The 27,729-nt window shown below is 39.7% G+C and overlaps 1 protein-coding gene across 3 annotated transcripts in view; it reads left to right on the top strand.

Annotated features, from left to right (window-relative positions):
* Positions 1-27,729, top strand: part of kcnab1a (potassium voltage-gated channel, shaker-related subfamily, beta member 1 a) — a 98,591-nt gene that overhangs the window by 50,483 nt on the left and 20,379 nt on the right. For all 3 annotated transcript variants that reach the window (XM_041046875.1, XM_041046877.1, XM_041046876.1), the window contains exons 2-3: positions 17,861-17,904; positions 27,173-27,210. In XM_041046875.1, coding sequence (XP_040902809.1) covers positions 17,861-17,904; positions 27,173-27,210 — 82 coding nt within the window. The remainder of the gene's footprint in view (positions 1-17,860; positions 17,905-27,172; positions 27,211-27,729) is intronic.

Raw genomic sequence — 27,729 nt, 5'->3', positions numbered from 1 at the left:
CACAGTACTCATCAGTTTATATTGCTTAGTTTGCACTTTTTAACTGGAGACTAATTTATCACATCCCCGAGAATCTACTGGAGACATTACATAAACACCTGGCAAACACAAACACACCAAGGCTCTGTCCTCATAAACCTTACGTTGTGTATATCAATGCCCATTTCTCTGACAGGACCATGATCACTAATTGCATGTTATTACCCCTTACCCTCACTGCCTCTGGGAAGCTGTAGGTGCAGTCAGACACAGAGGGAAAAGTCGAAATAATGAACTGCAGCCTTGAGATGGTGAATAATTGTGGTGCAGTAAGCAACAAAAGTTAAGTAAATATATCATAAAAGGCCTGATGTATTTTGATATTTGATGATGATGTGCAACAGAATGTGCAACATAATGATAGTATTAATCCTTTTCTTTGAGATGTTCAAGTAAAATTGATGACAGTAGCTTATTATAGAGAGTAAAACTAGGACAAAGGTAATAACCTGCTCTAACAAGGTCAGTGCACGTGCGCAAGTAAAAGCATTAGTTCTTTAATTTTTTCTTTTTTCCATAGATGTGATTCCATCTTTCCACCAACCACCCACGTGCATTTTTGTAGAGAAGTACAAGAATGCAGTAACTCAGCAGATAAACAGTTCCAACATTTACAGAGGTATTTACCTATGCTGCAGCTGCACAGCAGCAGAAATACCTCCCTGTATTCATTCCAATAAGAATATAAATATAACCATAAGTGGCCAAATCCAGAGGTGCCTCTTCCTTTCTCCTCTTATAGATCTGAGGACTAGGTGAAAGAAGCTCTTTTGCAAATATTTCTCCGTTTCTGAGGTCTGACTCAAACTCAAACTTAGAAATTGAAAGCTCTTGACTACCCCACGCACAAACCATGGGTGATGAAACCTGAGCAGGTTTCTGCAGATTAGGTTCTGTGATGATGTCGAAGCCAATCGGTCCAGGCAGATGTCTTCCTGTCACCCTATTTCCATACAGGTGGTAAGATTTTTTTTTTTTTTTAAGGCTGACTCCCTCTCTTAAAGAGAGATCATAACAAAAACGGGAGAATTTTTATGTGATGGACAAATGAGATAAACCAAGAGAGAAAGCACACACTGACAGAAAGAGCGATTCTTTTAAGGTGACAACATAAAGGTGGAAAGAGAGTCAGGGCTGGTGCAGTGTGATGCATGGCTGAGCGAGCAGTGATGCTGCGTTGTGAATAATGCAGCATGAAGTGAACCCAGCAAGGTTTGCCGAGTGTGGTCAGAGTCTACATGAACAAATTCACAGCCCACATGGTGGACTGGCACAACACACAGTGCATAAAGCAGATACAACTATTTCTCCAAGCGATGTTCAGGGACATTAGTGTAGATTTGGGAGTCATATTTGATAGTTGCTCAAAAAGACAGAAGTCTATTTGCCACCTCAAGCAACTGTTTCTTTTTCCTGCTACTGCAAGCTGCCCCCCGATTTTGTAATGACTCACTATATCACTATTACACTTGCAGAAAGCATCCAGAGACTGTACTGGTTGCGTAAGATTTTCCTATGAATCCAGACTTATCTGTCTGTCTAGGGTTAGTGGTTCCACATGCACGCATTGGAAAGCATTTTGTTTGGATTGCTAAACCTGCAAATTTATTCTAAATCCAATTGTAGTTCAACAAAAGGTCACCTTGTTACAATTCATTTAAGATTTGTTTTATTAACCTTTATTTGTTTTAGAATTAAATCAAAGAGCTGGAGACATTTGTTGATCCCTGAAGGGATTTAGTTGTCACACAGCAGGCAGGTCGCTCGGGCTGGATTTAGCCTGCTTTGATTAGTGCTACAGTTTAAATGTCAAACAGTCACCATCTTCTATTGTAACATATAGTATTAAAGTACTGTGAATTAGCAAGAGAATTTGCTAACATATATAATTAAAATATATTGTATATTGTATTGTATATTGTATATAAAGCCTGATGTATCCTGTCCAAAAAAAACCAACAATACAACCACAACAATATTGTCCTATTATGTAAAGATCTTACAAAACTCGTAACTTAGCCCCCCTCTGCTTTTTGAAAGACTGTATGTGCTTTTTCCCTCATGAAAACAGAAGCTCACTCTGTGATGCTAATTTATAGAGCCTTAATTTCCCCTGACAGGACATTTTCCACAATCACTTTTATATGATTATTGAAAAACTATCCTAAATAAGAAAGGTAGCTCATTTTATTTTTGCTTTGTTTAGAATAATTTATTATGACTATAAAACAATACAGTGATAATAACCATAAAACAGCAATAAACAACAATAACATGCTGGAGACTTAGCAGGGCTTGTCTCTTCCCCTAGACGAGCCTGTGCTTGTAGATTATACTTTTTATGGTCCACAGCATTTTTACGACAGTTATTTAACTGGTCATTTTAATTGTGTGTGTACTTGGATGTAGTGATGTGTGATAGGATAATTGTAAATGATTAAACTGTCTCCACGATCTGCCTTTGCAAAGAGATCGTTAGTATCATGCTACAGTGGAAATTCTATCATTTGAAGTTCTTTGGCTCCTACAACCATCCAAATCTTAAATCACACTTAAATTTGCTGGTTTGTTTCACACCTTCCCCAGAGACACACCAATAAACCAATAATAACACACAGTAGGTAGTGCCTTGGATTTCTTTTTCTCCCCCTTTTTATTTGGCAACATGGTGGTGTCATAACTGCAGCCTCAGCAGCTACATCTGTTTCCTCATCTCTAAAAGAGAAAATAGATGGGGAATTGAAGGCGTACCTGTCCAAACCATATGGAGACAGTGAGACAGATCCTCTGGAATGGTGGAAAGTCCAGTAGGGAAACTTTGTAAGGGTTAGCCAAGTAGTTAGAAAGTATTTTTGCATTCCAGCAACAAGTATTTAGCACTGGTGGCAATAATGTCACTTGCCAAAGAGCAACTCTCAAGTCAGATAAAGTCAATAAATTGGCTCTCAAATGTGTGACTCTGATGCGTCTTATTTGTCTTCTTTTAGAAGGAAATATACAGCAAGTTTTTGGAAGATGTGAAAGATATGTTCTAAAGTTGTTCTAAAGAGTTTTCAGTAGTCAGGATTCAGACGTATTAAGAGATTACAAGAGTTAGTTTACAGTTTTATTAAAGTTTTTTAAAGAAAAAAAGTTTTTTAATACTGCTGTATTTTTACCTTTTGAAACCAAGGTTCATACAAGCCTGAACCATGTCCAGATCCTTGTTGAAGGTCCATACTTCCTGATCCTGCTTGAAAAGAATCATGCTTGAAAAAAGTTTGCCATATTGCCCACTTCTACAGTGTGTGTGTGTGTGTGTGTGTTTGTGTGTGGGTGTGTGGGTGTGTGTGTGTGTGCGCGTCTAGACCTTTTTGTGGGGTGCAGGTATGCTTCTGTGTGCACGTTTATGTACAGTATGTCTGTCTGTGTGTGTGTGTATGTCTACCTGTATCCATGCTACTTCTGTATGTGCGTGCGTGTGTGTGTCTGTGCAGTCAAGTCTATAAAGCAATTATTTAGTGAGAATCCATCGGAGCGTTTCTGGTCGGCTGTTCTGTGGGATTTATTGATCGTGTCCCACTCACTCCAGCTCCTCAACATATACTCCCATGGCCAGAAAATCTGCTGGCTCTGACTTTTCTCTCATGAGTAAATTTAATTAAATCTCATTTCTTGTGCATGTGAATGTGTTTGTGTCACTACTATGCCATGTTGGAAGTAGGTGTGTATGCTTGTAAAAAAAAAAGTGTTTGTCTCACTAAACTCTGTCAAATATGAGTGCTTGTATTTCTGTGTTTGTGCTGGGGTTTGTGTGTATGCATCTACAAATATGAGTGTTTGCCTGTGTGTGTGTGTGTGTATGCGTGTGTGTGTGTGTGTGTCTGAGTTTAGTTACGGCTTTACACATGATGAAAGGCCCCTAAACGATATCACAGCCTATCAGACTGAATATATTTTCCTTTAATCTGAACGACACCTTGAAATAAACCACCTTGTCAGTGTGTCTTTTGGGGAAAGAGAGTCTCAGATTTTGTTATTATTTGTTGAAAAGGGCATTTTCTTTTTTCTGGCAAGGTATTGAGGGAAATGGAGATCTAATTATCTGAAATCCATGCCTACCCCAAGCTGCAGCTATTATACTTCGTTCCTCATAGTAAATAGTTCTTTCTGTCCTAGGTCAGGTATATAAAGAACCAATTATGCTGCAAGGGCACAATTGCTGTTCTGTAGTCTTTACTCCTTTAGTTGGGTTGGTTTGTGCAGGTTAGTGTGATAACAGACTTACATGATAAACTGCACCTGCCCCAGAATGTAAGCCTCAATCTCTTTTCCATGCAACCAGCTGTGGTTCATTTTACTGTGAATATGACAACAAAAGTAAATAACCATAAAACGTATGGTTTTATGTGCATGTTGTCCATCGCCATATGTCTCTACAGCTAGAAGGAAATAGATGCTGACACGTTATAACCAGCAGAACGTTAACAGATGAACTGAAGGTAAATGAACTCCAGAGAATGGAAATTATTGCAATAAGTGCACACAAGTCTAACATGCTTAAAGCAAAAACCCACATGGGCTGAATGAGAAGCTGAACCTCTTTCAGTGTGAGTCCTTCTGACTTTTAGGTGAAAAGTGATTCTGAGTGTATCCTCCAGCAGTGTGTGGCTGAATCAGGTGCTTTCAAGGGCAGAAAAAAAAATCACATGACAGAAAAGACTGGAACTGGAGTCATTTTGGAGCCTTTCATAGACTTTGAGTGGACTTAACATTTCAGTAAAACTGGGTCATCAGACTTAAATGGACGAATACATATCACGTCAACATACAAATTGTATATGGTTATCTCTGTAGTCACATGATCCAGTCAAACACAATGCACTGAAAGATAGTGTAAGCACAGACACAAAAGATGGATCCTTGTTGAGGATAAAACATTTTTACACCCAGTGTGAATAGATGAGCTTCAGATATTGTCTGCTTTAGAAACTATAATTTTAGACTCTAGTCATGCATAAAAAAAACTTGTCACACACCCACAGGTGATATTATTTTCTTTACTTTATTCTCTTGTTACAGCATTAAATTACCCTCATCAGACTATTTCACTTTTTGATTCTGTAATGGTAACAATACTCATTCTCTGAGGAAAGCTCCATAACAAGCTTTCATTTCTTAGAGGTAGCAGTGTTTTTAGGCACCGTCAAATATTTATTTAAGGTAATGTGAATGAACCCAATCGCAAAACTGTACAAAAAGTAAACCTTCCCACAGCAGAACAACACAAACACAAATATTTAGTATATAAGTATCTGAAAGAAAAACTGACACATTTCTACACACCCTTACACAATACACATTTCTACAAATGTGTGTCCGCACTGCAACCATTCCCCCACTTATAATTATTCATCTATTTGTTTCATTCTTTCAGCAGCGAGAGTATCATCAGCATACACTGGTTTTCTTTGATATTCGGTGCAGTGTCTCCTTTTCCCGGTGGCATCTTTTCATTTATTGAATGTTGGTTACTCGGTGCTTCATTAAGACATTCCTGGTGGACTCTCCCTCCTATTCATGCCATGACATGCTTGTGTGAAATCCTGCCTCTCTAATGTAACGGCCGTGACCCAGTAGATGAAAGAAATGCTTATCTGTTTGAATAATTAATTAGAAGCCTGGCCTTATTGTCAGATAGTCATTGGACCAGCATTGTTTCCATAGGCTTCATTTATTAGACCACTTGGTCTGTGGGCGGATGGGGGTTTGGAGGGGAGGAGGGGTAATGTCAGGTGGTTTGATTGTATCTCTCACTATTATTCTCAGACGCACCAACTACAATTCAAACTAATCCCCATGAAATGGCATGACAGTGATGTAGCCTATGCACCAAGCAATTCCTAACAGTTTTATGCACAGTATTCATGATAATGTAAACACAACTCTCAGTCAGTTGTCATTTGTGGGTATATTTAGTTTAACAGAAATAAAATATAAATGTTCAATTTCCAATTTCCACTGAGGCTTCCATGCTAATGCTAAAAAATTACTTATTGTACAGTAAAGTACTTTGAATCATTTGATTAATAATTATTAATTTATTAAGCATGAGTGAATGTGTGTGTGTGTGTGTGTGTCTCCATTGCATTAATCTCCTTTATTGATTGTAGTCTTCGTTAGTGTAGTTAATGACCCATCAGGATTAGCTGAGCATACTGCTGATGGACAGAAACATGAACAGCATCACAACTTGCTGTTGCTCATTAGCCTGTGTTTTTTTTCTTCTTTCTGCCTGTCTCAGTTTGTCCACGTCCTTCTGTCCCTGGCCAGGTCTCTGCAGCACAGCAGTGAGTCTCAGCGCAGGGGAACAAACCTTGTGTTCCCTTTTACAGCAACAGAGAAGCTGCTCAGGTGGCAGCAGTAGGCAGAGTTTTGGACATCAGACAGAAAATTCTGCTGAGCTTTATTTCACAGCCATTGGGCTGGCATACATCCCTGTCTCTTCTCCTAATTTGTATATTTTCATAATGCACAATGCAAAGTCATCACTGTAAGCGGCTGAACTTGGCTTCTGTCTGTATTAATGTGATGTCTCTACTCCCTGCTAGGAACCTTTGAAAATTAAGCCTTAAGTTCATCTGGATGTGTGTCCTCTGGTGGGTGTGCACGTGTTTCACTGTGAGAGTGTGAGAATCTACAGATTTATATCTGAAAGGGGATCTTAGAGAATACCCTTGTATGTCCTCTTTTACTTATCATTTTTTATCATAGTGTGAGAGTTTGTTGTTTTGACAGCAGCTTGTTAATTCCTCATTTGGTTGCAGAGAACTGCGGGCAGAAAGACGCACTAATCCCTATTTAAACTGGATTAGTGTTTTTCTGAGGCTGGTAATTGTGGATGTGGCAAGTGGCATCCTTAATTTTAATCCAGTGTGAATCTGCTGTGCCTGTAAATTTTCAAAGTCTGTGAAGTACAGAACAACCTACTTGTGTTCAGCCAACAAATAACAGTTAAACGCAGACTAATTTGGCCTGACACTTAAAGTAATACTATATTATGTTTTTATCTGACCAGCTGCTCATGAAAGTGGAAGTGCAAATCAGCATGTTTTCCATCCAGGCTGAGAACTTTGTCCCGCATAAAAGATTCTCTGGAGTTACACACATAACATGGAAAAATTACATTACACAACCTTCCTCGGTAAAATGAATCCAGGCTGAGTAGTGACATAAATCCTCACTGTGAAATGCAAGGTCATGAAATCAATAACAATGGATTACACACAAATATGTAATGTGCAGTGTGCACGGATCCATTTGTAGTCCATTTCATTGGCACAAAAACAGGGCATCACACCTACACACACACACACACACACATCTACACACACACACACACACACACATTTGTTTGTGTATGTGTATGTGTATTCGTGCCTGCATGTCTCTGTGCGTACAATATCTGAACACATGGTAGGATTTGCTGTATTTATGCCACGTGTGTCTGGCAGTGATAGGTATAAGAAAGAAACACTTGCATAGTAATAATTATCACCATTTCTTTAGTAAATAATATTTTGTGTTATGTGGTTGGTTGGTGGCATTTCCACCACCTTAGAAAAAAGTGATGAGTTGGTCGGTCTGTCTCCTTCCTTCCTTCCTTCCTTCCTTCCTTCCTTCCTTCCTTCCTTCCTTTCTTTACTCCCTCCCTCTTTTGGGAAGGGAGCCCAATTCAACAGCAGAAAAGCCAAAGGGACATTTTTAATATAATCATGATTTTAGTGTAGAATCTCCTAACACTTAATACTGAATTGCATTACAAGTGCCTTCAAGCCCTACGTGTGTGTGTGTGTGTGTGTGTGTGTGTGTGTGTGTGTGTGTGTGTGTGTGTGCGTGTGTGCGTGCGTGTGCGTGTGTGCGTGTGCGTGTGTGTGTGTGCGTGTGCGTGTGCGTGTGTGCGTGTGGCTCTGTGGTTGCAGTCTTTGCTGAAGGAGAATCTGGGATCTTCTAAGAATTTTATTTGATATTTGTTTTGTTTTGCCTCTGGGCTCTGAGTCATCTAGATCCACAGTCGAGGTTTGGGGAAATTAAACCAGAGCTAGCTGCGCTTACGCACTATGAAGAATGCATTGAGCATGCCGGAGCCCATGAAGGTTGATCCACTATCTGCTGGTGTCCTGCAATATTAACAAGTTTAGAAGACAAATCATGAATCTCTGCAAGAAGTTACCCTCAAGTCGCGCTCCACTGTGCCTGCTGTATTTTATAATTTTGATATCTTTGATTTTGACAAAATTCAACAGGACATCTGTTGTCGGAAACAAAAACAGTGTTTGCAACAGCCAAAAAAACAAAAAGTTTCAGATCTCTTTAGATAAAGCTGGAAGGAAAACACCACTTCTTGCACCACCTCTCCTTTGTCAGCATTTATTCCACAGTCTGTCCTTAGTTTGCACTTGAAGTTGCTGCAGATCCTCACAACAATATCCTAATCTTCTGCAGAATGGCCCTCAAGTACAGTGTTTGGCAATTGTTTGAAAAGCCTTGGATTCCCATCAGCATCTCAGAAAATAGAAGGAAAATTGATTTGTGTGTGTATGTGTGAACAGGCAGGCGGGGCACTGTTATAAGATGATTGATACCAGCTTGTTGCAATACCTGTGACAAAGAGCAAAAGGAAAAATAACAGCACTACAGATGACAAGGTTACCTGACTGTCTGCCAATGGAGATTCTATAGGGTTATGGATCTTGGTTTGTAGAAACTGATTGTCCTTTCCTGGATGTGCTGAGTTTACATAGGGTTGGAAAACAGTCAGGCTCTGTTGCAAGTAAGACCACTTGACAACAGATAGATCAGAGAGTTTGGCAGAATGATTCAGGCCTGAAATGTGAGAATCTTTTGCCCACGCAGCCACTCTGAGTCACTGCAGGCACACGGGTTACACTTGGTTGTGTCCTTCTCTTAACTATTAAACTGCGTACACAGTTACTGGTGCTTACTGATGCATACACATACACCATTGTGTCTGAACTGTCTTAAACGTGTTAATAGCCACTCAGCCTCTCATCACTGCCTCTCTCTTCATGACTGAACATACTACAAGAACCTTGTTGTACGTTTGCAAAGACATGCCCAGCTTGTCTCTGTGAGTGTGAGGCTCATTGTGGGTGATTTGCATTTTGAGTATTTAACTCAATGCAAATTTGCCTCAGGAGAAAAATCAAGAGGTATTTGTGTATTTTTCATAACAAGGGGGCCACCATGACAGCAATCCTGTTCTAACAGAACTAAAAGGATGGAAGTGGCTGCACAACGATCCATTGTGACTCCCAGTGGTCTGTTTCTACTGTGGGGGTTGAATTACAGTACACTGCAGGTTCTTTATTATTTTCCTATATAGAGAGCTGAATCCATCCCTCATGTCAGGTTAGCTTTTGTACCACTATAGCTCTAAGTCTATTTTCTCCTGGAGCAAATCCTTCATCATTCTAAAAAAGCTGAATCACAGAGACGGTCCTCCTGTAAAATCAACCCCATAAGGCCTCAATTATACTCCCTTGCTGACGTGCACACGGACAGCTGCCGACACCACGGATGCATAGTTGTTCTTATTATACTACTTTCTAGTCTGCACACGTGCCATTGTAGCATACAGTCCTGTAGTCGTGCCACTGGTACACTCCTATACGCCGAAAACAGGGACAAACGACCTGTATGGTAGTTAAGGTTGGAGGACTTGTTGGAAACATAGTGCAGGGGTTTAGGAGTAATGATTATCTATTTCTGCAATGGACAATTAACCTTAATCAGATCATCGGCGAAAGAAACCATTATTTTGTTGGCATTCAAATACTATACCTCCCATGAGTCTCTGCCACAAGGATGCTATAAACACGGCGTCGGAGCTGGAATTAACATAAGCTAACAAAATAATAATTCCTATTAAGGCCACTTCAGCTCAGAATATGGACAGAAAACCTCACTCTCTATAGCAACATGTCTCAAAAAGGGGGCAGCATTTTTACCCTCTACACTACAGTAAGGCTTATTATAATTACTTATCATACTCACTTGGTACTAAATCTGTATTGGTGATTTCAGATGTTGAGATCCAGATTTACCAACTGAAAGAAGTACTGCAGGCTACATACAGATAGGCATGGTAGAAGCCACACGTGTTCATATAAGATAGATAATGTGTGTTTTTACGTAGGTTATATAGATTTAAATAAAATTACTGTATTACTGCGTGGGTTGGTGAAGCATTAGTGGGTTGCAGAGAGCCAAGAGTAACATGAAGGACTTTGAACATGAGCGTTATATTCTCTGTTTCTTTCTATCTCAGTCAGGAAGCTTATTGTTTCATGCTGATAAGCAGGAGGTGCTGAGAAACAGGACTATAAGATGGTTATTGTGACAGTTTCTAACACACGTATGACTCAACATACTGATAAATACATGCTACACACTCTACAGTCATTCACCGGCTGCAGGGTATGGATACAAATACTATACAGCAATACTAAACATCCTTGCATGATCTGATGCCAAATCACACACACACACACACACACACACACACACACACACACACACACACACACACACACACACACGCATGCACATTTGCACAGAGACACCACCACAAATCTCTGTACTCTACAATTACTGCTCTCGTCACAGTATACTGTATGTATGCAGCTGCATCTGTGAAGGTGTCAAAAGACTGATTGGCTGAAAGTGTGCTTCCTATTGGTACCATTGGCTGTGTTATCTCGCCTCACTTGCTATGTGACAGCTTTTATATTACTCCCATGCGCAGACTGCTGCATTACTAGATGTAGGCTTTGAGGGCTGCCCCCCCTTCAAACACCCCCACCCACCCAGCCACTCAGTGCTCAGGCTTTGATAGGCATGAAATAGCCCCACTGCTGAGACTGCTCCTTAGTTCATAGAAACAGGTTTTCTCATAAGGACACACAGGCACAGCCACATACAAGCACAACATGCAAGCAGGTGCAAATGCATGTTTAGCTGAGCATGTGCACCCACCGTATACAAAAATGTATTCATGTAGTTATGTATGCATGCGTGACTGCATAGGCACATTCACCTCATGCACATATAGATGGCTTCCCTTAAGAAAAGAAAAAAGAAAACACTTTTCAAGAATGATGGTTGTGATTTTAGTATTAATTTGTTGTAGGCAATGTCTTTGAAGCACTGGGTAAAAGGTAACATAGAGGACTGTGCTCTGAGGCTACAGCCTGCAGGATGTTACAGCACATGAGATAACAAAAGGGATGTGAGAAGAGAAAATCTACCCTGTGTTGTGTAGGTTTGTTATCAGATCGAAATGGTAATTGAATAACTTAAAAGGTTAAAAGACTGAAGTTATTCTATATTTTTCTTAATGTCAACAAATCCCATTAAAATACCAAAAAGCAGTAATATGGATCTGTGTCTCAGTAGTGTTTTGCCCTGCTCTGACTTTGACTCTCAACTCCAAGCCCACTGGCTCCTCCTGGAGAAATACATCTTTTAAAATAGGTCACAAAGACGTAGTTTCATCTTTTATTAAAGATGAAGTAATTTTCTAAAACAGCTGGGCACTGTAGTTTGTAGTCAGTGTTTATGTCCAAACAGTAGATATATTGGGGACTGTTTTCAGCTGTGGATTAATACACATTTGTGCTCTGGTGATTATTTAGACAGAGAATGTGGGATTGAATGAAAATAAAATAAGGTTCAACTGTGTGACTCATTGATGAGTGTCTGTCTGTGCTGATTCAGCGTTTGAGTGTGATTAATTAATGTTTTGGGATTTTTTTTTTGTTTTGTTTTTTTATTGGGAACACTGTACACAAACATGCATTCACCAGTTTCCCAGAAGGAACAAATGCTCCATTTGATCTTTAGCTCCCTGGTGCAGTTTACCAGCATCTACCAAAAATCTTTGGTTCTCTTTCTTTTTCTTTTTTGACACATTTACGTGTGGCCGACATATTTGCCTTTAAGCGTACACAATTTAAATGACTTGGCAGCTGTGATATTTTACTGGCGATTTCAAAATTTTCTGTTTTCTCAACTGAATTTTATTGATATGGGTGAATAAAGCGTCTGATATCCCAGCAGATCTGTTTTGGCTTTTTAGCTTTATTTTTAATCAGTCATTGCAACTATCTCTCTCTTACTGTAATTACTCAGTCAATTGAATATGGAGAGATAATTAGTCCACACAACATGATAATTATCTACAGATGGCTCACTTTTCCTCTCAAGTGAAGCCATTAGCATTACAGTCTTTTTTTTTTTTTTTTTTTTTTTTTTTTTTTTAACCAATAAAAGATTTTATGCACATATATTTTTACAAGTTGCTATTACAGATTATGAACGTGCATGACAGATTCTCTGTCTCACAATTACAGCTATATAAACACCACTTACAGAATATAATGGCTTTCTGCTGTCTGTCTCTTCTTCTCTACATCCCTGTAATATGAGCAGACCTCCAACACCAATCGGCTCAGTTATTCCCTCGGGTGAGTCTGTAGTTGTAGATAGAAAGAGGAAAACAATAATAATAATAATAATAATAAGAAGAAGAAGAAGAAGAAGAAGAAGAAGACAGTTAGAGCTTTAAGACAATTTCTGAGTCACAGTGGTTGATTGTTATGAAGTACAGGGAACTTTGCACAAAAATTCAGTATGTTTATAGTTAGGGGACTTTTATAACTCTAAGGTGACAACAGAAAGTATGCCAGAAAATAACTGAAATGAAGAAACACTTATGGAGGCAGAGACAGGCTGAAAGACTGTGACACAGTGGAGATTTCTTTACGAAGTGAAGCTGCCACAGACAAACTGTGTGTTGCCACAATTACGATGATTACTTTAACCTGCTTTATCTGGAGCTCAGGTGGCCTCAGGCATGCAGTCCTGCCTGCTTCTTGTCCTCTGTCTCCCCGACTCTTTCTCTCTGTGAGACACACACACAGTTTTATACTTGATGGAGAAGTGTGTTGGGTGCTCTCTTTTGGCTCATAACTGTTTTTACGTATCATAAAATGCTATTCAATTTTCATTTTCAAATCGGTCACAAAAGTGAAACCAATCCCTCTGGAAGGCATCCACAAAATCGTTAAAGGATAACTACAGCCAGAAATTAAATGCTGACCATCATCTACTTACAAGGGCAGCCAAGTTGTTACATATTGCTGTTCTTTATTAGCTCTGGCCAAAACAAATTGGCTCTTTCGGGGGAGTTTAGACAAGGGCAAACACACGTGTCGACAGCTTCACAGTCAGAAATAAAAACTCGTCCAGTTGTAGCAATCAACATAAAAAGACCAGTCACAATTTGGTAAAATGTCTTAACTGACAACAAGACAATCGACAGTTCATTAATACACAAGCAAAAAAGGCAATTTCTCCCCACAGCTCTAAACACTGAAACCTTTTGTTGCATTTAGACCATCGACTCACCGCTCCTTGGCCAATTACACCTGACTACCTTGTAACAACTAATCTTGTTTAAAAATGCAGACTCGAAGCATAAGTTTTTTTTTTCTTTCTGAATACTGAGCAGCTCCCTCCCATATTTTAGTGGAGGAGGTAATGGGCGAATCAGTGACAGATCTGTGGTGATGACTGTTGACATGCAGAGGAGAGAGAGAGAGAGAGAGAGAGAGAGAGAGAGAGACAGAGTGTTTTTTTGGCAGATGAAGAGAGAGGATAATATTGCCATAGTGCCGGGGGTATTAGAGAAAGTCATTACTGTCCATCATCAGGCAAATGAAGACATGTTTAAGTGGAGATGAATAGCCTCATTGATGGGGAAGGCTTGTTATGGTAGATCTGTTTGGAAAAGCGGGAGGGGAGAGGGGGGGGTTCATATTTCAATAAATACTTGATGGGTGAGGACAGCTGTATTAGTGTGTGTGTGTGTGTGTGTATGTGTTTCGTGGTGGGGGCTTGGTTATTTATACGTGTGGCTATAAGCGCTTGCATATCTATGAAGAGCCATTTAAAATGGGTTTTAAATGAGGGAGGAGATCACTTTCTCACTCCATCTCCGGAGTGGGGGAAATCTTATTTTCTTCTTCTTCTGCATCATTCTCTCCATCTCTTCTATTATCTTCTTCGCCGCCATCCATTTCACAATCTATCCTTCTGAAAGCTGAATGAGGGGATGTATTGTGTGGGCTCAGCAGTACCCGGGCCAGCCGAGCTGATCTGAGAAAAGTTATTGGTTCCTTTATTAGTTCAATCAACGTGGGAGAAAAATTGTGAGCAAAAGACATTATACCCAGCTATAAACGACCAAGCCCTCTAAAAGATTATTTCTTTCCACTGCTCCTTTTTTCTCGCAAAAGCAGTGAGTTCATTTAAGTTTACAGTTGCACTGACAAGCAAAATTTATTTTGTGAATATGCTCTTTGTTGTTTGTTTTAGGAAGAGAAACCAACCCGATAATTCTTATTGTTTGCTTCATTACTGTGGAGGACAGTTTGTCATGCCAGACTAACAGAAATGAATCCAGCTTTCATTGCCAAAGTTGTGGCACAGGACAGCATGTGCTAAGGCTATGTGTCACAATGAAAACTGCTTCATCACAAACATAACTCATCATCGCTCCATTTGTGACAAAAGTGCTCGGTCTGAATGGATCGGTGGTTGTCATATCACTCATCACAATATGCAGTTTTTTGCTTTGTTATGTGATCTCTCTGTACCCTGCTCTGGCTCCAGATTTTCCCTACAGATCTGAAACAGAGTGCACCTGTATCGTCATCATTCATGGTAGTGGCTGGGAAACAGCAACGCCATCATTAATCGTCGACGGGGGCATCCACTGCCTGACTCAGCACCTCTTGTCCTCGTGATCTAAATTTAAAAGATTTCCCTGACTGTAGGCAGACCTTAACTTTTGGACTTTTAAAGATGTCCTCACCTTTTCTTAGGCAGGAGAGGCTACTTCACATAACTTTTTATTTTAACCTTGTCATTCTTATTCAGGGTCATAGGGAGGACTGGGAGAACGCCTCTGCTAAAAAAATTGGTGAAATACAATAAAATATTCTGAACCGGGTTCCTACACCCACTTGTATAACACTTAATCAAAAAATCAAAATCAAAGCATCTTGAGGAAATTCATTCAAAGTATGTGGAGAGAACATGTAAATTCCACACAGAAATTGCTGTGATGTCCAGGACATCAAAGCTAGGACACTACATAATAATCTCTTCTTTCTGTTTTTGCAAAGCAAAAGTAACACCTGTTACTTGTTGTTCAAGAGCACCTTGACTGAAATGTTCAGTGCCCTTTGTGGATATTTTATAGGTTAGAGAGGATCTAATGCATCATCTAAAATCAATTTTCTGAAGCTGGCTTGATTTTTATGCCCAATTAACTATTCTGATATTGAAGGATACAGAGGTTACATGTCAGCAATGAATAACTTAAGTGGTTTTGACAGGTGAGCAAAAATGAAAGATCGCTGACAGCTGTGAATAATGTACTCCTCAATCATTAAACAAGGCTGAGGCTGCCTGTAAATTTGATGCTCTGAAAGGGGCGATGTGTAAGAACTGACCAACTGTCGAATTCATACTCCAAACAAACCGCTTCCCCTGTGCCACGGTTAGATTGGCCATCGGACATGCTGGGACAAGTCCCAGTGGGCCGCAGCATCAGTGAGCTGGTGGACCATCCAAAAATCTGTGAGGTTACCAGCCCTCTGTGTGCTCTTGTCATTCGAATTGAATAAATATAACTTCAGGATAAGACAGATGTGTTCCACTCTCTTCTGAAGGTGTGATGAAGACAAGTCTCTAAGTAAAAATGATGATGTGGATTTTTACTTTGAGATCAATTCTCAAGTATCCTCTCTGAATAAGTTTCCTGAGCAAGTAGAAAAGTGCTGAGGTGACAAATGATAAACTCCTCCCCCAGGAAAACTGTGCCACCTACCTACTGACTACAAGCTGATGAACTGGAGCAGAAGTTTTAGCTCTGCACCTGTTTAAAACTCTGAAGTATCTTTGTGCTTTGTGTGTGTGTGTGTGTCTGTGTCCTGTAGCATCAGTTCAATAATCAGTCCAGTGACATAATCAGTCCACATGACAGTAGCAGTTCCTCAAGCTTGATTGGACGTGGCAGGGACCTGCCTAACCAGCCACAGTGCTGGGACAGACAGGAAGGACAACCTTTGCTGTGTAACTGTCATCTGAGTGTTAAGTCAAGTACGTTCATTTATAGAACACATTAAAAAAACAAATCATGTTGACCAAACGAGCTATACAGAGACATTAATAATGCAGCTCATCACAGCTGCACTAATCAATGTTTTTATATCAGCAATAAAACTAATTAAAATTGGATTGACATATTTTTAATGAAATATAGATCAAATAAAGCTGAAAGGTCATTCATAGTGACAAACCCACAGATAATTATCAGCACAGCCCTATGAAGCATTTTAGAGTCTTTCAGCTCAATGTTTTGGTTTTACTGCTCTCATGTTCAGCTGGTGGCTGTTTCAGCAACAAACTTCCAAAGATCCTCTGTACACTATCTGTCCAACTCCAAATGACCAGCAGAGAAAGTTACAGATTAGCTGGTGAATGTAGAGGAGCATTTAGCAGCAAAGGAGACAAGGGTTTCCCTCAGAACAGGACAGTGGATATTGGACTTAGATTTGTCAGGTGGACACAAACACAACTCCAAATGAAAGATAATGTCTGTATGATAAAGTCTGCTGCATGTGGAAATAGGCAACCATTTACTGACAGCTGCCATATCAACTGTATTAGGTGATAGTAGCTTGCTGTGCAGGTTTAAATAACATGTAAATGGTACATTAAAATAGTAGTAATTATAGACATAATAATTATTTTATTCATTCTTGTGACTTGAGACACTATAGACTCTATAGTCAGCATGCCCTTGATTTAGTGGGTTAATGAGGTTGCACAGACAGCATGCGGTTATATGCTGTATAAGAACAGGCTGATTACTGTATACATATGGTGTACTACACACACAAGAAAAAGTCCAATTTATTGTACAGAGTGTGTGTGGTGTTAATGACACAGCTAATGAGGCCATTAGCAAGATAATAAGATGCGTTCAATAGCTACAGTACACACAAACACACACACAAATTCACTTCATCTCCATTAGGCCATGTACAAGTCACAAGTTCTTTCTTTCGATTATTCCTTATATGTGTGGTATTAGTTTATACTAGGTTAAATAGATTAGAGTTTTCCATTTTGTCTGATCAGTGAGTTGATTGGTTTCATCCTGTTTCTCTCTGCATCGCATTATTGATAACTTGGTGTTTATCGCCTCCCTGCTGACTGAGAAGTACCACTAAGGGGCTGAAAACCATTTTGTTCCCCTCTACTACCTCCTTTTTCGTACAATACATACACACACCTGTTTCAATACGGCAGGAGGTTGACAGTGTCACAGCACCTACCTGGAGTTCCCAGGAAAGTGAAATTCAATTTCCTTTCTCTGAGAAATCAGGGAGACAGAAGCGCTGTCAAGATGTCATGTGATTATATCAGCGGCAAAGCCACATCCATCCTGTTGTAAAAAACAAAATGTTTTTCGTCCGCCACAGACTGAAATGTCCATCAAAATTAATCTTCTAATGGGATTAAGGCAGGAGTTTGTACTGACTGGGTCTTTTAAATATTGTCCAAATGTCACCAAACATAATCTAGGGTCCTTCACATATGGATCACTGGATCCTTGTGTGTGTGTGATTTTGTTGTGTGTATGCATGTACAGGATCTGATCTGCCCTTTTTGTCTATTTTTGCAGGAATCTGGGAAAGTCAGGACTTAGAGTATCTTGCTTAGGACTGGGTGAGTAGACTCTTCACTCTGCTTCATGACCCACATTCTCCATCAGGCTGTGCTTAGGAAACAACAACACAAATTACATTGACTAAACAAATAAATATTATGTATGTTCTGTCCTGTAGCATATGTGTAGCTGTTTTATGAGCATTTTATTAAGTAAGAACTGGAGTTGGACTGTTTATTTTATCCTGATTTCTAAACGTACAAACCTACTGTGGGTTATTCCCCTACATCCTGGTTCAGTTGTTCAGACAGTTACACAAACACACAAACGTACCGGTGTTCTTTCTAATAAAATAGGCCTGTGCGTGTATGTGTGTTTGTGTGCGCGCACTGCCATATCAATGTGTGTTGCTGGTAAAAGTTCTTCAGTTCTTGTACAAGAGTCTCAAACCCACCCCCACCTCAGCTTCAATATTTAGCATGAGAGTGGGAAGAAGACAACACACACACACACACACACACACTGTAGCCGGCATACCTATTTCTGCCACCATGAAGAGCTCTCAAAACAACAACTGAGGACTGTGTGCCCACAAAAATGTTAGTGTTCCTGCAAGGAACAGTGTTCCTTGTCTCTTGTATTGGGAGAACTACAGCACATGACAAACACATTTGGACAAATAAAATGCAGTAGAAGGTGCATATAGATCTTTATACACACATGCAAAACAATAGAGAGATAAAGTAAACATAGGAAAAATGGTATTGTGATAAAGTACAAGATATTTATTTATCAACTGACCTTTCTTGTTTGGTTGTTACTTTAAAACGCTTGTGTTCATTCATCAGTCAGACCAAACTTAAGATATTAAGCCTAAGATTTTAACTCACTACAGGGAAAGGATAACTTCTATTGCTTTGTGTTGTAACTTGAGGAACAGTTTTTTGTTGATCCAACCAGAACACTTAAACGTACTACAAGATGCACGATTAATTTATCCATGATATCTGAGTCCAGGTCTTGGAAGTTTCAGATAAATCATCACCAACTACAACAATTATTCATTTTTTTTTTTCTCTCATTTCTGGTGGAAAATCCACTGAAACTCCACATGGTGTTCCAATTATGATAGCTGCACTCCAATATGATTTATACATTAGTTGCATATCTTCTCAAGAGTCCACTCATACACCTAGGTTTAAGAAAAGGAAATTAATGTGTGTTTTAAAGCTATACATTGCTCAACATCATTAAAACCACAATCAGACGATAAATGTTAAATGTTACTAATCCAGCAGTTTGGTCCAATCGAGTAACTCAAGTTGTTTGGGCCAAGAGATGCAAAACGGATGTCTCAGTTTTCTTAAAACATACAATTTCATGCACATTTTTTACAGAATTGTTTTCATATTGATGAGATCTGATTATGTGAATACAGTAACAGTTTAAAAATCCTGAATAATTGTGCTATTTTCTAACACATTTATTCAGAACTTTTACTGACAGTACCTCCTGACAGTAGTATTTCAGTATCAGACCTGCAGGACTGTCGGGATTAGATAAAACACCATCCACACTATTAGCTCTGCTGAGAGGGGGCCCTTCAGGGTGCAGCTCATCCATCATCCCGTAAATCGGATCAAAACTTGTGGTGTTCATGGGACATGAGCTTTACCAAGCTTAGACAGGCTGACCTTGACCGGTGTTTACACTCAGAGGATGCTTCAGTCAGGGTTTTAAGACTAAGGGTTTTTGGTGATGACATGCTGCACAAGTGTTAACCCTACTGAGGGCATACTCTCTAGTCCTGGCAAAATCAATAATTTGTTGATTTGTTTGTTGATATTTATTTGTTTGTTGGTAGTTAACACTCCCAGTTCTAGGCTGCCTCCTGGTATTTCAGTTAGACCCGTGCATCTCCCCCTAATCGCTCCGAATCCCAGAGTCATGTCTAAGTCGTTCTTCTGTTGACTAAGCTTCCACATATTGACTGAGGAGCTCTTGCTGCTTTCGTATGGATTTGAAAGATCCTGATTTGGTTTTCTCAGTTATATTTTTCACCAGTTTCAGGCTAAACCCAAGTGCAAGACACCTACTGTTTTCAACTTTGCATCAGTCGTGATGCTTGGCATTGAATATTACTGAATTACACAGGGGTGAATTTCTGTTTTTATTTCCACTTTGGCAGACCTGATCGATTGGCATTTAAAGTTTTACTGTGCGTGACTGAGTATGTTTTCATGTAATCTTTGATTTGATCTTTGTGTGTCAGGATACTATGAAGCTTTTAATTAAAAGTGACAAAGCTGGCTGGACGTATTGGATAAATGTATTGAATAGAAAGGGACCATGACATAGAAGCAAAAGGACTCTCCCTGATGTCAATGGTAGATTACATCCAAAGAGGCTTTTTGGTGCTGGGCAGAACTATTGTTTTTCAGGGGGTAATGTCTGGCTCCCAGGCCGCCTCTGAGAGCTGCTGCCCCAGGTGGTTCACGGTAGACTGAGAGGTCTGACTCAAACTGGCTGAGCTGCGCAGAGCAGAAAAGGTCAGCATAATGCCAGCTGCCCGCCACATGCTACGCCCAGGGCGGACATGATGCTGGCAGGGGAGAAAGAGGAAGAGTGAGGGAAAAGAGCAGGATGCTAAACGGTGTTTCACTGTTTAACTTGAGGATAATGATGATGATGTGTGTGTGTGTGTGTGGTTTATATGCAGATATGCTCACCGTTATACCCCAACAAAATTCAGTGTAGAAAATACACACTCACAAACTCATTTGGCTGACTGACAGTGAACACAACACTCAGTCCAGTTAAACCGAGATTCTGTCCTTTGCTTCCATCCGTTGTCGGCTGTGTGAAGCACTGTCGCAAGAGTCACACTCTTTAAAGAGCCAATCTGCAGCTGCATGATGATGCCCCTAGAGAAACACTGCCTCACCAGAACCGGCTTCATTTACATAATGGGTTTAATCGGTTGAAGACCTGTTTTTCACAGAAATTCACTTTTTTTTTTTTTCCATTTGCTTTTCCAAATCCCCACAGCCTGTATCCACACTTCACACAAGGCAACACACAAATTGTAGCCACTAATCCCGAGATTTAGGCTGTCTTTCAAGCTGTAACTAAGTTTGGTTTTTACATCAAAACATTTGCTTAAATAGCTGTTGTTCATGAAAAAATATTTATTCGAGTGATATTGCTGTATCTTTGCTCTCTGAGTTACAGCTACACTGGATCCAGAGCTGCTTTTAAAACTTTGAAACTGGCAAATTTGGCTGAAAATCAGGATTTGTTTTACATGAACTATCCAATAGTTATGCAACAATAAAGTATCTGTGTGACCTTGGCATGGAGTAGCTGGCGAACAAAAGCTTCTCTCTGGAGCTACAGGGAAAGTAATAAATGATTGCTTTTGCATTTAAAATTCAGAACACTGGTAAAGTGCACCTGAGCAAAGCAGGAAAAATGAAATGCAAAAGACGATACATTATTCTGTGAAACTGACCTCCTAGTCTGAAATCATTTCTGTTTTCTTCTCAGGCGGTTTTTAAGATCAGTTTACAGCTACTTTGAAAAAAGTTGAAAACGTTGGACCATGGACCATCACCACTGTGTTAAATGTGTTTAATGGGCTGCAAAATGTGCAAAAATACATGATTTATTTCTATTCAACGTAGTCAGTGGAAACAGTTTGGGACTCCAGTATAAGTCAGGCATCGCCTTACTGAGCATTTATAAGTCTACTTCAAGAAATATGCACAGCTTTTAATTTCCTCTGCCATTACTGTAACTTTTTGCTGTTCATTTAAAATTCAAATTAAGCTTGAGAGGAAGATCAGATTCTTTTTCAGTCTATTAAAATGTTCATCATACCGGAATCGTTCTCGTTGGCTGCAATTATTTCTCCCATATTTAACCCAAATACCCATATGCACATTTTAAATGTGTGTGTTGTTGAAGAATTAATAGTTTTAATTCACGATTCTGGAGAATATTTTTATACCAAAGCTGATTCTTTGGTTTGGCTTCATAATTCTGAAAAGAAAATGAATGAGCATAGATAAACTCAACTCAAAGGCCCACTTGCTGCCTGTTTTGGAGTTTATTTGGAGAGAAATAAATTCCTTTTGTGTCTCATCATTTCTCTTTTTCATTTTTCTGCACTCACCTTTTCTCATTTCTTCCTCAAACAAATTCTCTCCCAATTTTACACATTTCCTTTTTTTTTGGTCTTTTGCTTTCTCTGTCCCTCTGGGTATTATTCTCCCTGGGCCCAGCTGCTGGTACGAGCAGAGGTTAGCTCTGTGCTGAGGCACAATCAAGAGGGTCCACAGATCCACAGGCACACAGTTTGTCATATGGGTTCAACAGGCTATAGAAAAGACAATTCAGAGAATTAGTTTTTACATTTGCTGATGATATTTGTTTAGTTTTATCATGCAAAACACATGAAATGTTAATTAACACACACACCAGCCTTCTACAATAATACAGCAATATAAGTACTGCTTCATGTTTTCTCTGGCAGCACTTTAGACTGAAAAACCTGTCACACTGTCAATCTGTCACTCTGACCGTGTAAAATTCAGTCTCTCTCTCTTCTTTTTATATCAGCACAAAGAGCCATATTCTGAAAGTCGATTCAGTATCAGTTATTTCCATTCCACTGGCAATAAAAAAGCTCATTTCACATTCAAGCGGAACACAATTTAATATCAATTCAATTTACAGGCATCTGAAAATGTCACATACTGTGTAACAGTGTTCTCTGTTTACAATGTGAAAGCCTCCTCACTAGTTAATTGAAACTGAACTGAATAAAAAAAAGAGAGAGGGAGAGAGAGAGAGAGAGAGAGAGAGAGAGAGAGAGGCACAGAGAGTGGATTAATTGATAAGAGGAGTGATTAGTGAATTCATCGTGACCTCTCGGCACAGGCAGTCTGCTCCTGCAGATAATTCACTGTCTCCTCATTCACGGCAAACAGCTGAAAGAGTGACTGCAGGGGGGTCTGCAGTGTCTTCACTGTCCTGGCTCCAGCAGCTCTAATTGGCTGAGTGTTTGTTTGTGTGTGTGTGTGTTTACACGTGCAAACCCACTTTAATTGGCTGACAAAACAGAAGGAAAAAAAGTCGATGCAGAAGTTCATGATCAGCATTGTCTTCATGAACCCATAGCTTTTTATCCCGTCCTCTCACACCACAATCATGCCACATGCTATCCAGGTCTGTGTTTTTTCCTGAACGCTCGCTGAGCTGATGCGGCACAGTTGATTGATGAATTCTTAAAATGGTTCTCCCAGAAAATCCTGCAGTCCTGCAGTGTAGAGAAGAAGGCAGCAGGAGGATGGACCTCTGCATGATGTCACTGTGGTACTTTTGAAGGAGAACAGACCGAGATGTACTACAGTCTCTCCGGTATTATGTCAACCGGGTGGAAAAAACAGAAAACAGAAACATATTATTTTTATGTTTTGTGCATTATGAAGTGTTTTGCTGTTTTATCCACCTCCTGTAAGCAGGACTGGAGCTGAAAGAGTAGACAAAACAGACACAGATATAACAGGAGACGAAGGCAAAGAATTGTTTGGAAGAAATCAATAAAACTCAAAGCGGCAGTGCAAGAGACAAGGGCATGCTACATGACTGGAAACAGGATGGTATATGTGAGAAAATGAGAACGTTTTTTTCTCTTTGTTTATTCTCTACAAAAATAAAAGGTGCCGCCATGTATGCTCTTTAAACTTTAACACACACACACACACTAGGGAAACCAATCACACAGAGTGAGGAAGATAATTCTGCTTTTTCCACTTTCCAAAAAATGACAGCAGATTTATAACTCTTCTTCCTTGTGCAAACATACCCATACACATCATACATATACACATGTGCATATATTTTATATTTTTAGATTAAATTAGATTACATTAGATTAGATTAGATTCAACTTTATTGTCATTACGCATGTACAAGGACAGGGTAACGAAATGCAGTTCCTTTAATTCTTCAGAGATTCGTCTGTTAGAAGATGATTTTCCCTGTGTGAGCCATGTCAAACTATAATTTGCCTTTTTGTCGGTCTTCTCTAGATAAAACTATACTTTGCAACCACAACCAGTTCAGGGATGTACTGCACCATTTTATTGGAGCTTGAAATAAAAAACAAAAAAAAAAAATATCATGACTCAGCCTTTCTATCTATAGTCAGACAGGCTGAAAATTGCTGAAAAAGAGAGTTAGGAGGTCAGTTAAACTGAGACACCAGAGAGAAATGTTTCATCTAAATGTGTGCTATCTATCACGCTGCCAGGCGCAGGACTGGATTCAAGACTCAAGATTCAGGTTAAAAGGATTCGCACAAAGCTGAAAGAATAAATGACACCTCTTGCCAAATCCACAACTCTTATCTCATCATCCTCTCCCTTGTTGTTCTCCTCATTTTCTGTCCCTTTTATTTCTTCTCACCAACTGTTCTCTTCCTTGTAAAGTTGGGCTCATGTCGGTTTTGTCTCGTCTCTTTTGACCTGTCGAGTTAAGTGCTTGCTGTATGTAGTGTGTAGACAGAAATATCACCATAAACTGCTAAATATGACAGTAGAAACACCTCGGTGTGGAGAAAAGAAGAGAGTGAAGGGATTTTAACCTCAAATCTTGTCAAACAAGGTCCTCTTCTTATGTTCATCTACTCTTAATATAAATGTTAAAGACTCTGTAGTTGCTTTATGAGGTGATAGTCTGGGTTTGAACACCTTTCAGCTGTAGAAAAAAGCACTGCAAGGTTATCAGATGTATTATTGTTGCATAGCAACATCAAGTGCCACTTCCTGCACTTTCCACCAGAAGCTGCCAGTAAAGAGAGAGAGAGAAAAAAAAGAGTATTTGTTGTTGGCAAGGCCTTAATTTCTATCAAACCGAAAACTCAGTTGAACCTACAGTATAAGTGCAGCGGCCTTGACATTAGAGCTCTGCAGGGTTTTCATCCCATGCTGAGCCTCCTGCTCACACACAAAGCTCAGAGCTGCGACCGGACATCGTCAGCTGTGATTACATTTTCACCACGGTGGAGACAGCTTAAAGGGCTGATTGCGCGCACGCACGCACACACACACACACTCAGATGGATGGGCGCACTCATACACACAAACACGACAAGTAAACACAAACCACCCCTCTGCTGATGATGCATTTTGAGAACTGCAGCTTTCTTGCTCCTTATTAAGTTAAGTTAAGATAATATTGTTATGCACAAAATGATCCAATTAATCGTAAGCACGTCAACTGTGAGTTAAACCACTTTGGAGCTGATGATATTTCAATGTATGGGATAATTAGTTCCACTGCATCATGAAATGGTGGCAGATGGTGAAGAGTCTTTCCTTTGTCCCGTGTCTCTGAGGTATATCAGTTGTTGTATGATGGTCTAGGAATGGAGGTCAAGAGAGTCAGAAGTAGAATTGTCTGTTCATTCGGTGTGAAATTGTGGGAACTGGGGCAGTGGGTGGGTGAGAGAAAGCCTGAAAAGATTGAACTGGGAGATAAAACAGAGCAGAGAGAGCAGGGAGAGGAGGAGAGGGAATTAACAAATAACCCACCAAAAATGAGAATACTTAATTAGTTGGAGGATTTTACATTATTTTACTCATCACTATTCTAAATTAATACTCTATAAATTAATACTCTATACACTATATGGCAGGCGAAAAAAACATGGGTTCCTCTACTTGGTTGACAAAGTTTTCTGGCTAAAACAGTCAAGTCAGTTTTATTTATATGTTCCTTAAGGGGCTTTACAATCTGTACAGCATGTGAACCCTCTGACCTTTAAAAATAAATAAATAAATGAATAAAGACAGGGGAAGAAACCTCAGGAAAAGCAACAAAGGAGACATCTCTCTCCAAGGATGAAAGGACGTGAAATAAATGTTGTAAGTCAAAGAAAAAAACGTTGAATATACTGTATGACTGAAGTAATTTAGAAATAGTCAGCAGAACCAGTAGCAATAGCAGTAGTCGCAATTTTGTACTAACCAAGCATAAGGGATCCATTTCAGTGTTCATTTCATGTTTATGTTTACATTAAAAATACATTTCAAAAAATCTGACCTAGTTTGGTTTTAGAACTAAACGGGGAAATAAATAAATACATTCAGTCCCAGGCATCCGGCTGACTTCCTGTTTGCTTCTTGCACATGAATGGGATAGAATGATTCAGTGATACAGCTCCTCTAGACTTTTCAAATGTTATTGGACCAAATAGATCAAATTCTGATGATATGTAGTTGTTATGTTGGGTCGGCTTGGTGATGCTCAATAAAATGTATTCGGCCAAACCACAGAACTTGCAATACCTGAAAATAAGCTTTCAACAATTAAAGTGATGGACACAAAATAGGATTTTGTGAAGTGAGGAGCACATACCCCCAAATGAGGAGAAAAAGAAACGTGGTGGACAGTTTTCCTTGTCCTCCCCTGCCAAATTTCAAATGCACTACAACACAAACTGCCTCCTATCTTGTCAGACAGCACAGATTTTACAGCTGCTCCCTGTGCACACATTAGCCACGCAGCATTTAAAGTTTGCACCAGACAGGTTTTTGATAGAAAAAGGTGTTCCTCCCCCACCTCTCTCTCTTATTCTCTCTCTCTGTCTGTCTGGCAGAGCAGGACACTTTTAGATAGCTAAAACTGTTTTGACATAATCTGAATGGGAAACGTTTTCTCCCACAACAAAGCTACATGCATAATTCAGTGAGGGAATGTGCCGAGGATTTAGTGTCTGCTCTGGTAGGGTTGGCTTAGCTTGTTGTCTGTCTTATCGGCATTGTTTGCAGGGCAATCAGGAGCATGTAGTCAGGAGTACACACATGCACGCTTGACACCGAAACACACACACACACACACACACACACACACACACAAACATAAACACATGGACAGAGGACACAAGGTCTTCAGAATATTCATGACCATAACAAATACAAACAGTCACCGGTGAAGACAGAGAGAGAGCTAACAGGCACTCACACAAGGTGATCCTTCAGTACTGAGCTACAGGTCTGAACAGGACAGATTTTCCTCATGGGGACCTGACAGCCTCCCTCAGCTGGTGTCACAGCCCCGGGATTAGTAGTGTTTACCTCGGGATGTCAAACACACACACACACACACACACACACACACACACACACACACACACACACACACACACACACACACACACACACACACACACACACACATAGATACTGACAGAAAAGACTGATGGGATAGAAATGTTTACTAATCCTGAAATGTCTCTCTCTCTCTCCCCTTTCCCTCCAGGTACATGGGTGACATTCGGAGGACAGATAACAGACGAGGTATGAGACATTTTCCTATATCTTGCGTTCTCATTTAATTTTAATGAACTCTCCTTATTGATTGATTGATTGATTGATTTTGCTCTACTGTTTGTAGGGTAGTGATTTGAATGTGCTGAAGTGTGTCTGACGTCATATAGTGTTTGATATGCTAACAACTCACTGGGTCTGGAACACACAAGACTAAACTAAAGCTCACATTAGTATAGCACACACAATGTCCTTGACGCACAACAAGGATTGTGTTTCAGGTTATCTACAGGTGTTATAAAGTGTTATAAAGCCTTGAATTCTGTTTGAGGGCTGTAAGGAAACATTACAAATCTATAGTTGTGACTGTGTTGTGCTGCAGGAGTTTCTATTTTAACAAAGCCACATGGAAAGCAACAAGTTCAAACTGTTTCAGTTTCAAAGTTTGTGGCAGCACACGACCTCTCCACATGTGATTTAACCCTCCTTCAGCGATTCGTCAGAATAAAACAACACGTGAACCAAAGCACTGTTGGTGCGACTGTGAGA

Source organism: Toxotes jaculatrix, chromosome 9 (genome assembly GCF_017976425.1).
Source record: "Toxotes jaculatrix isolate fToxJac2 chromosome 9, fToxJac2.pri, whole genome shotgun sequence".
Classification (NCBI taxonomy): Eukaryota; Metazoa; Chordata; class Actinopteri; family Toxotidae; genus Toxotes; species Toxotes jaculatrix.
The sequence above is the reverse complement of the archived record's forward strand: the minus strand, read 5'-3'. Positions and strand labels throughout refer to the sequence as shown.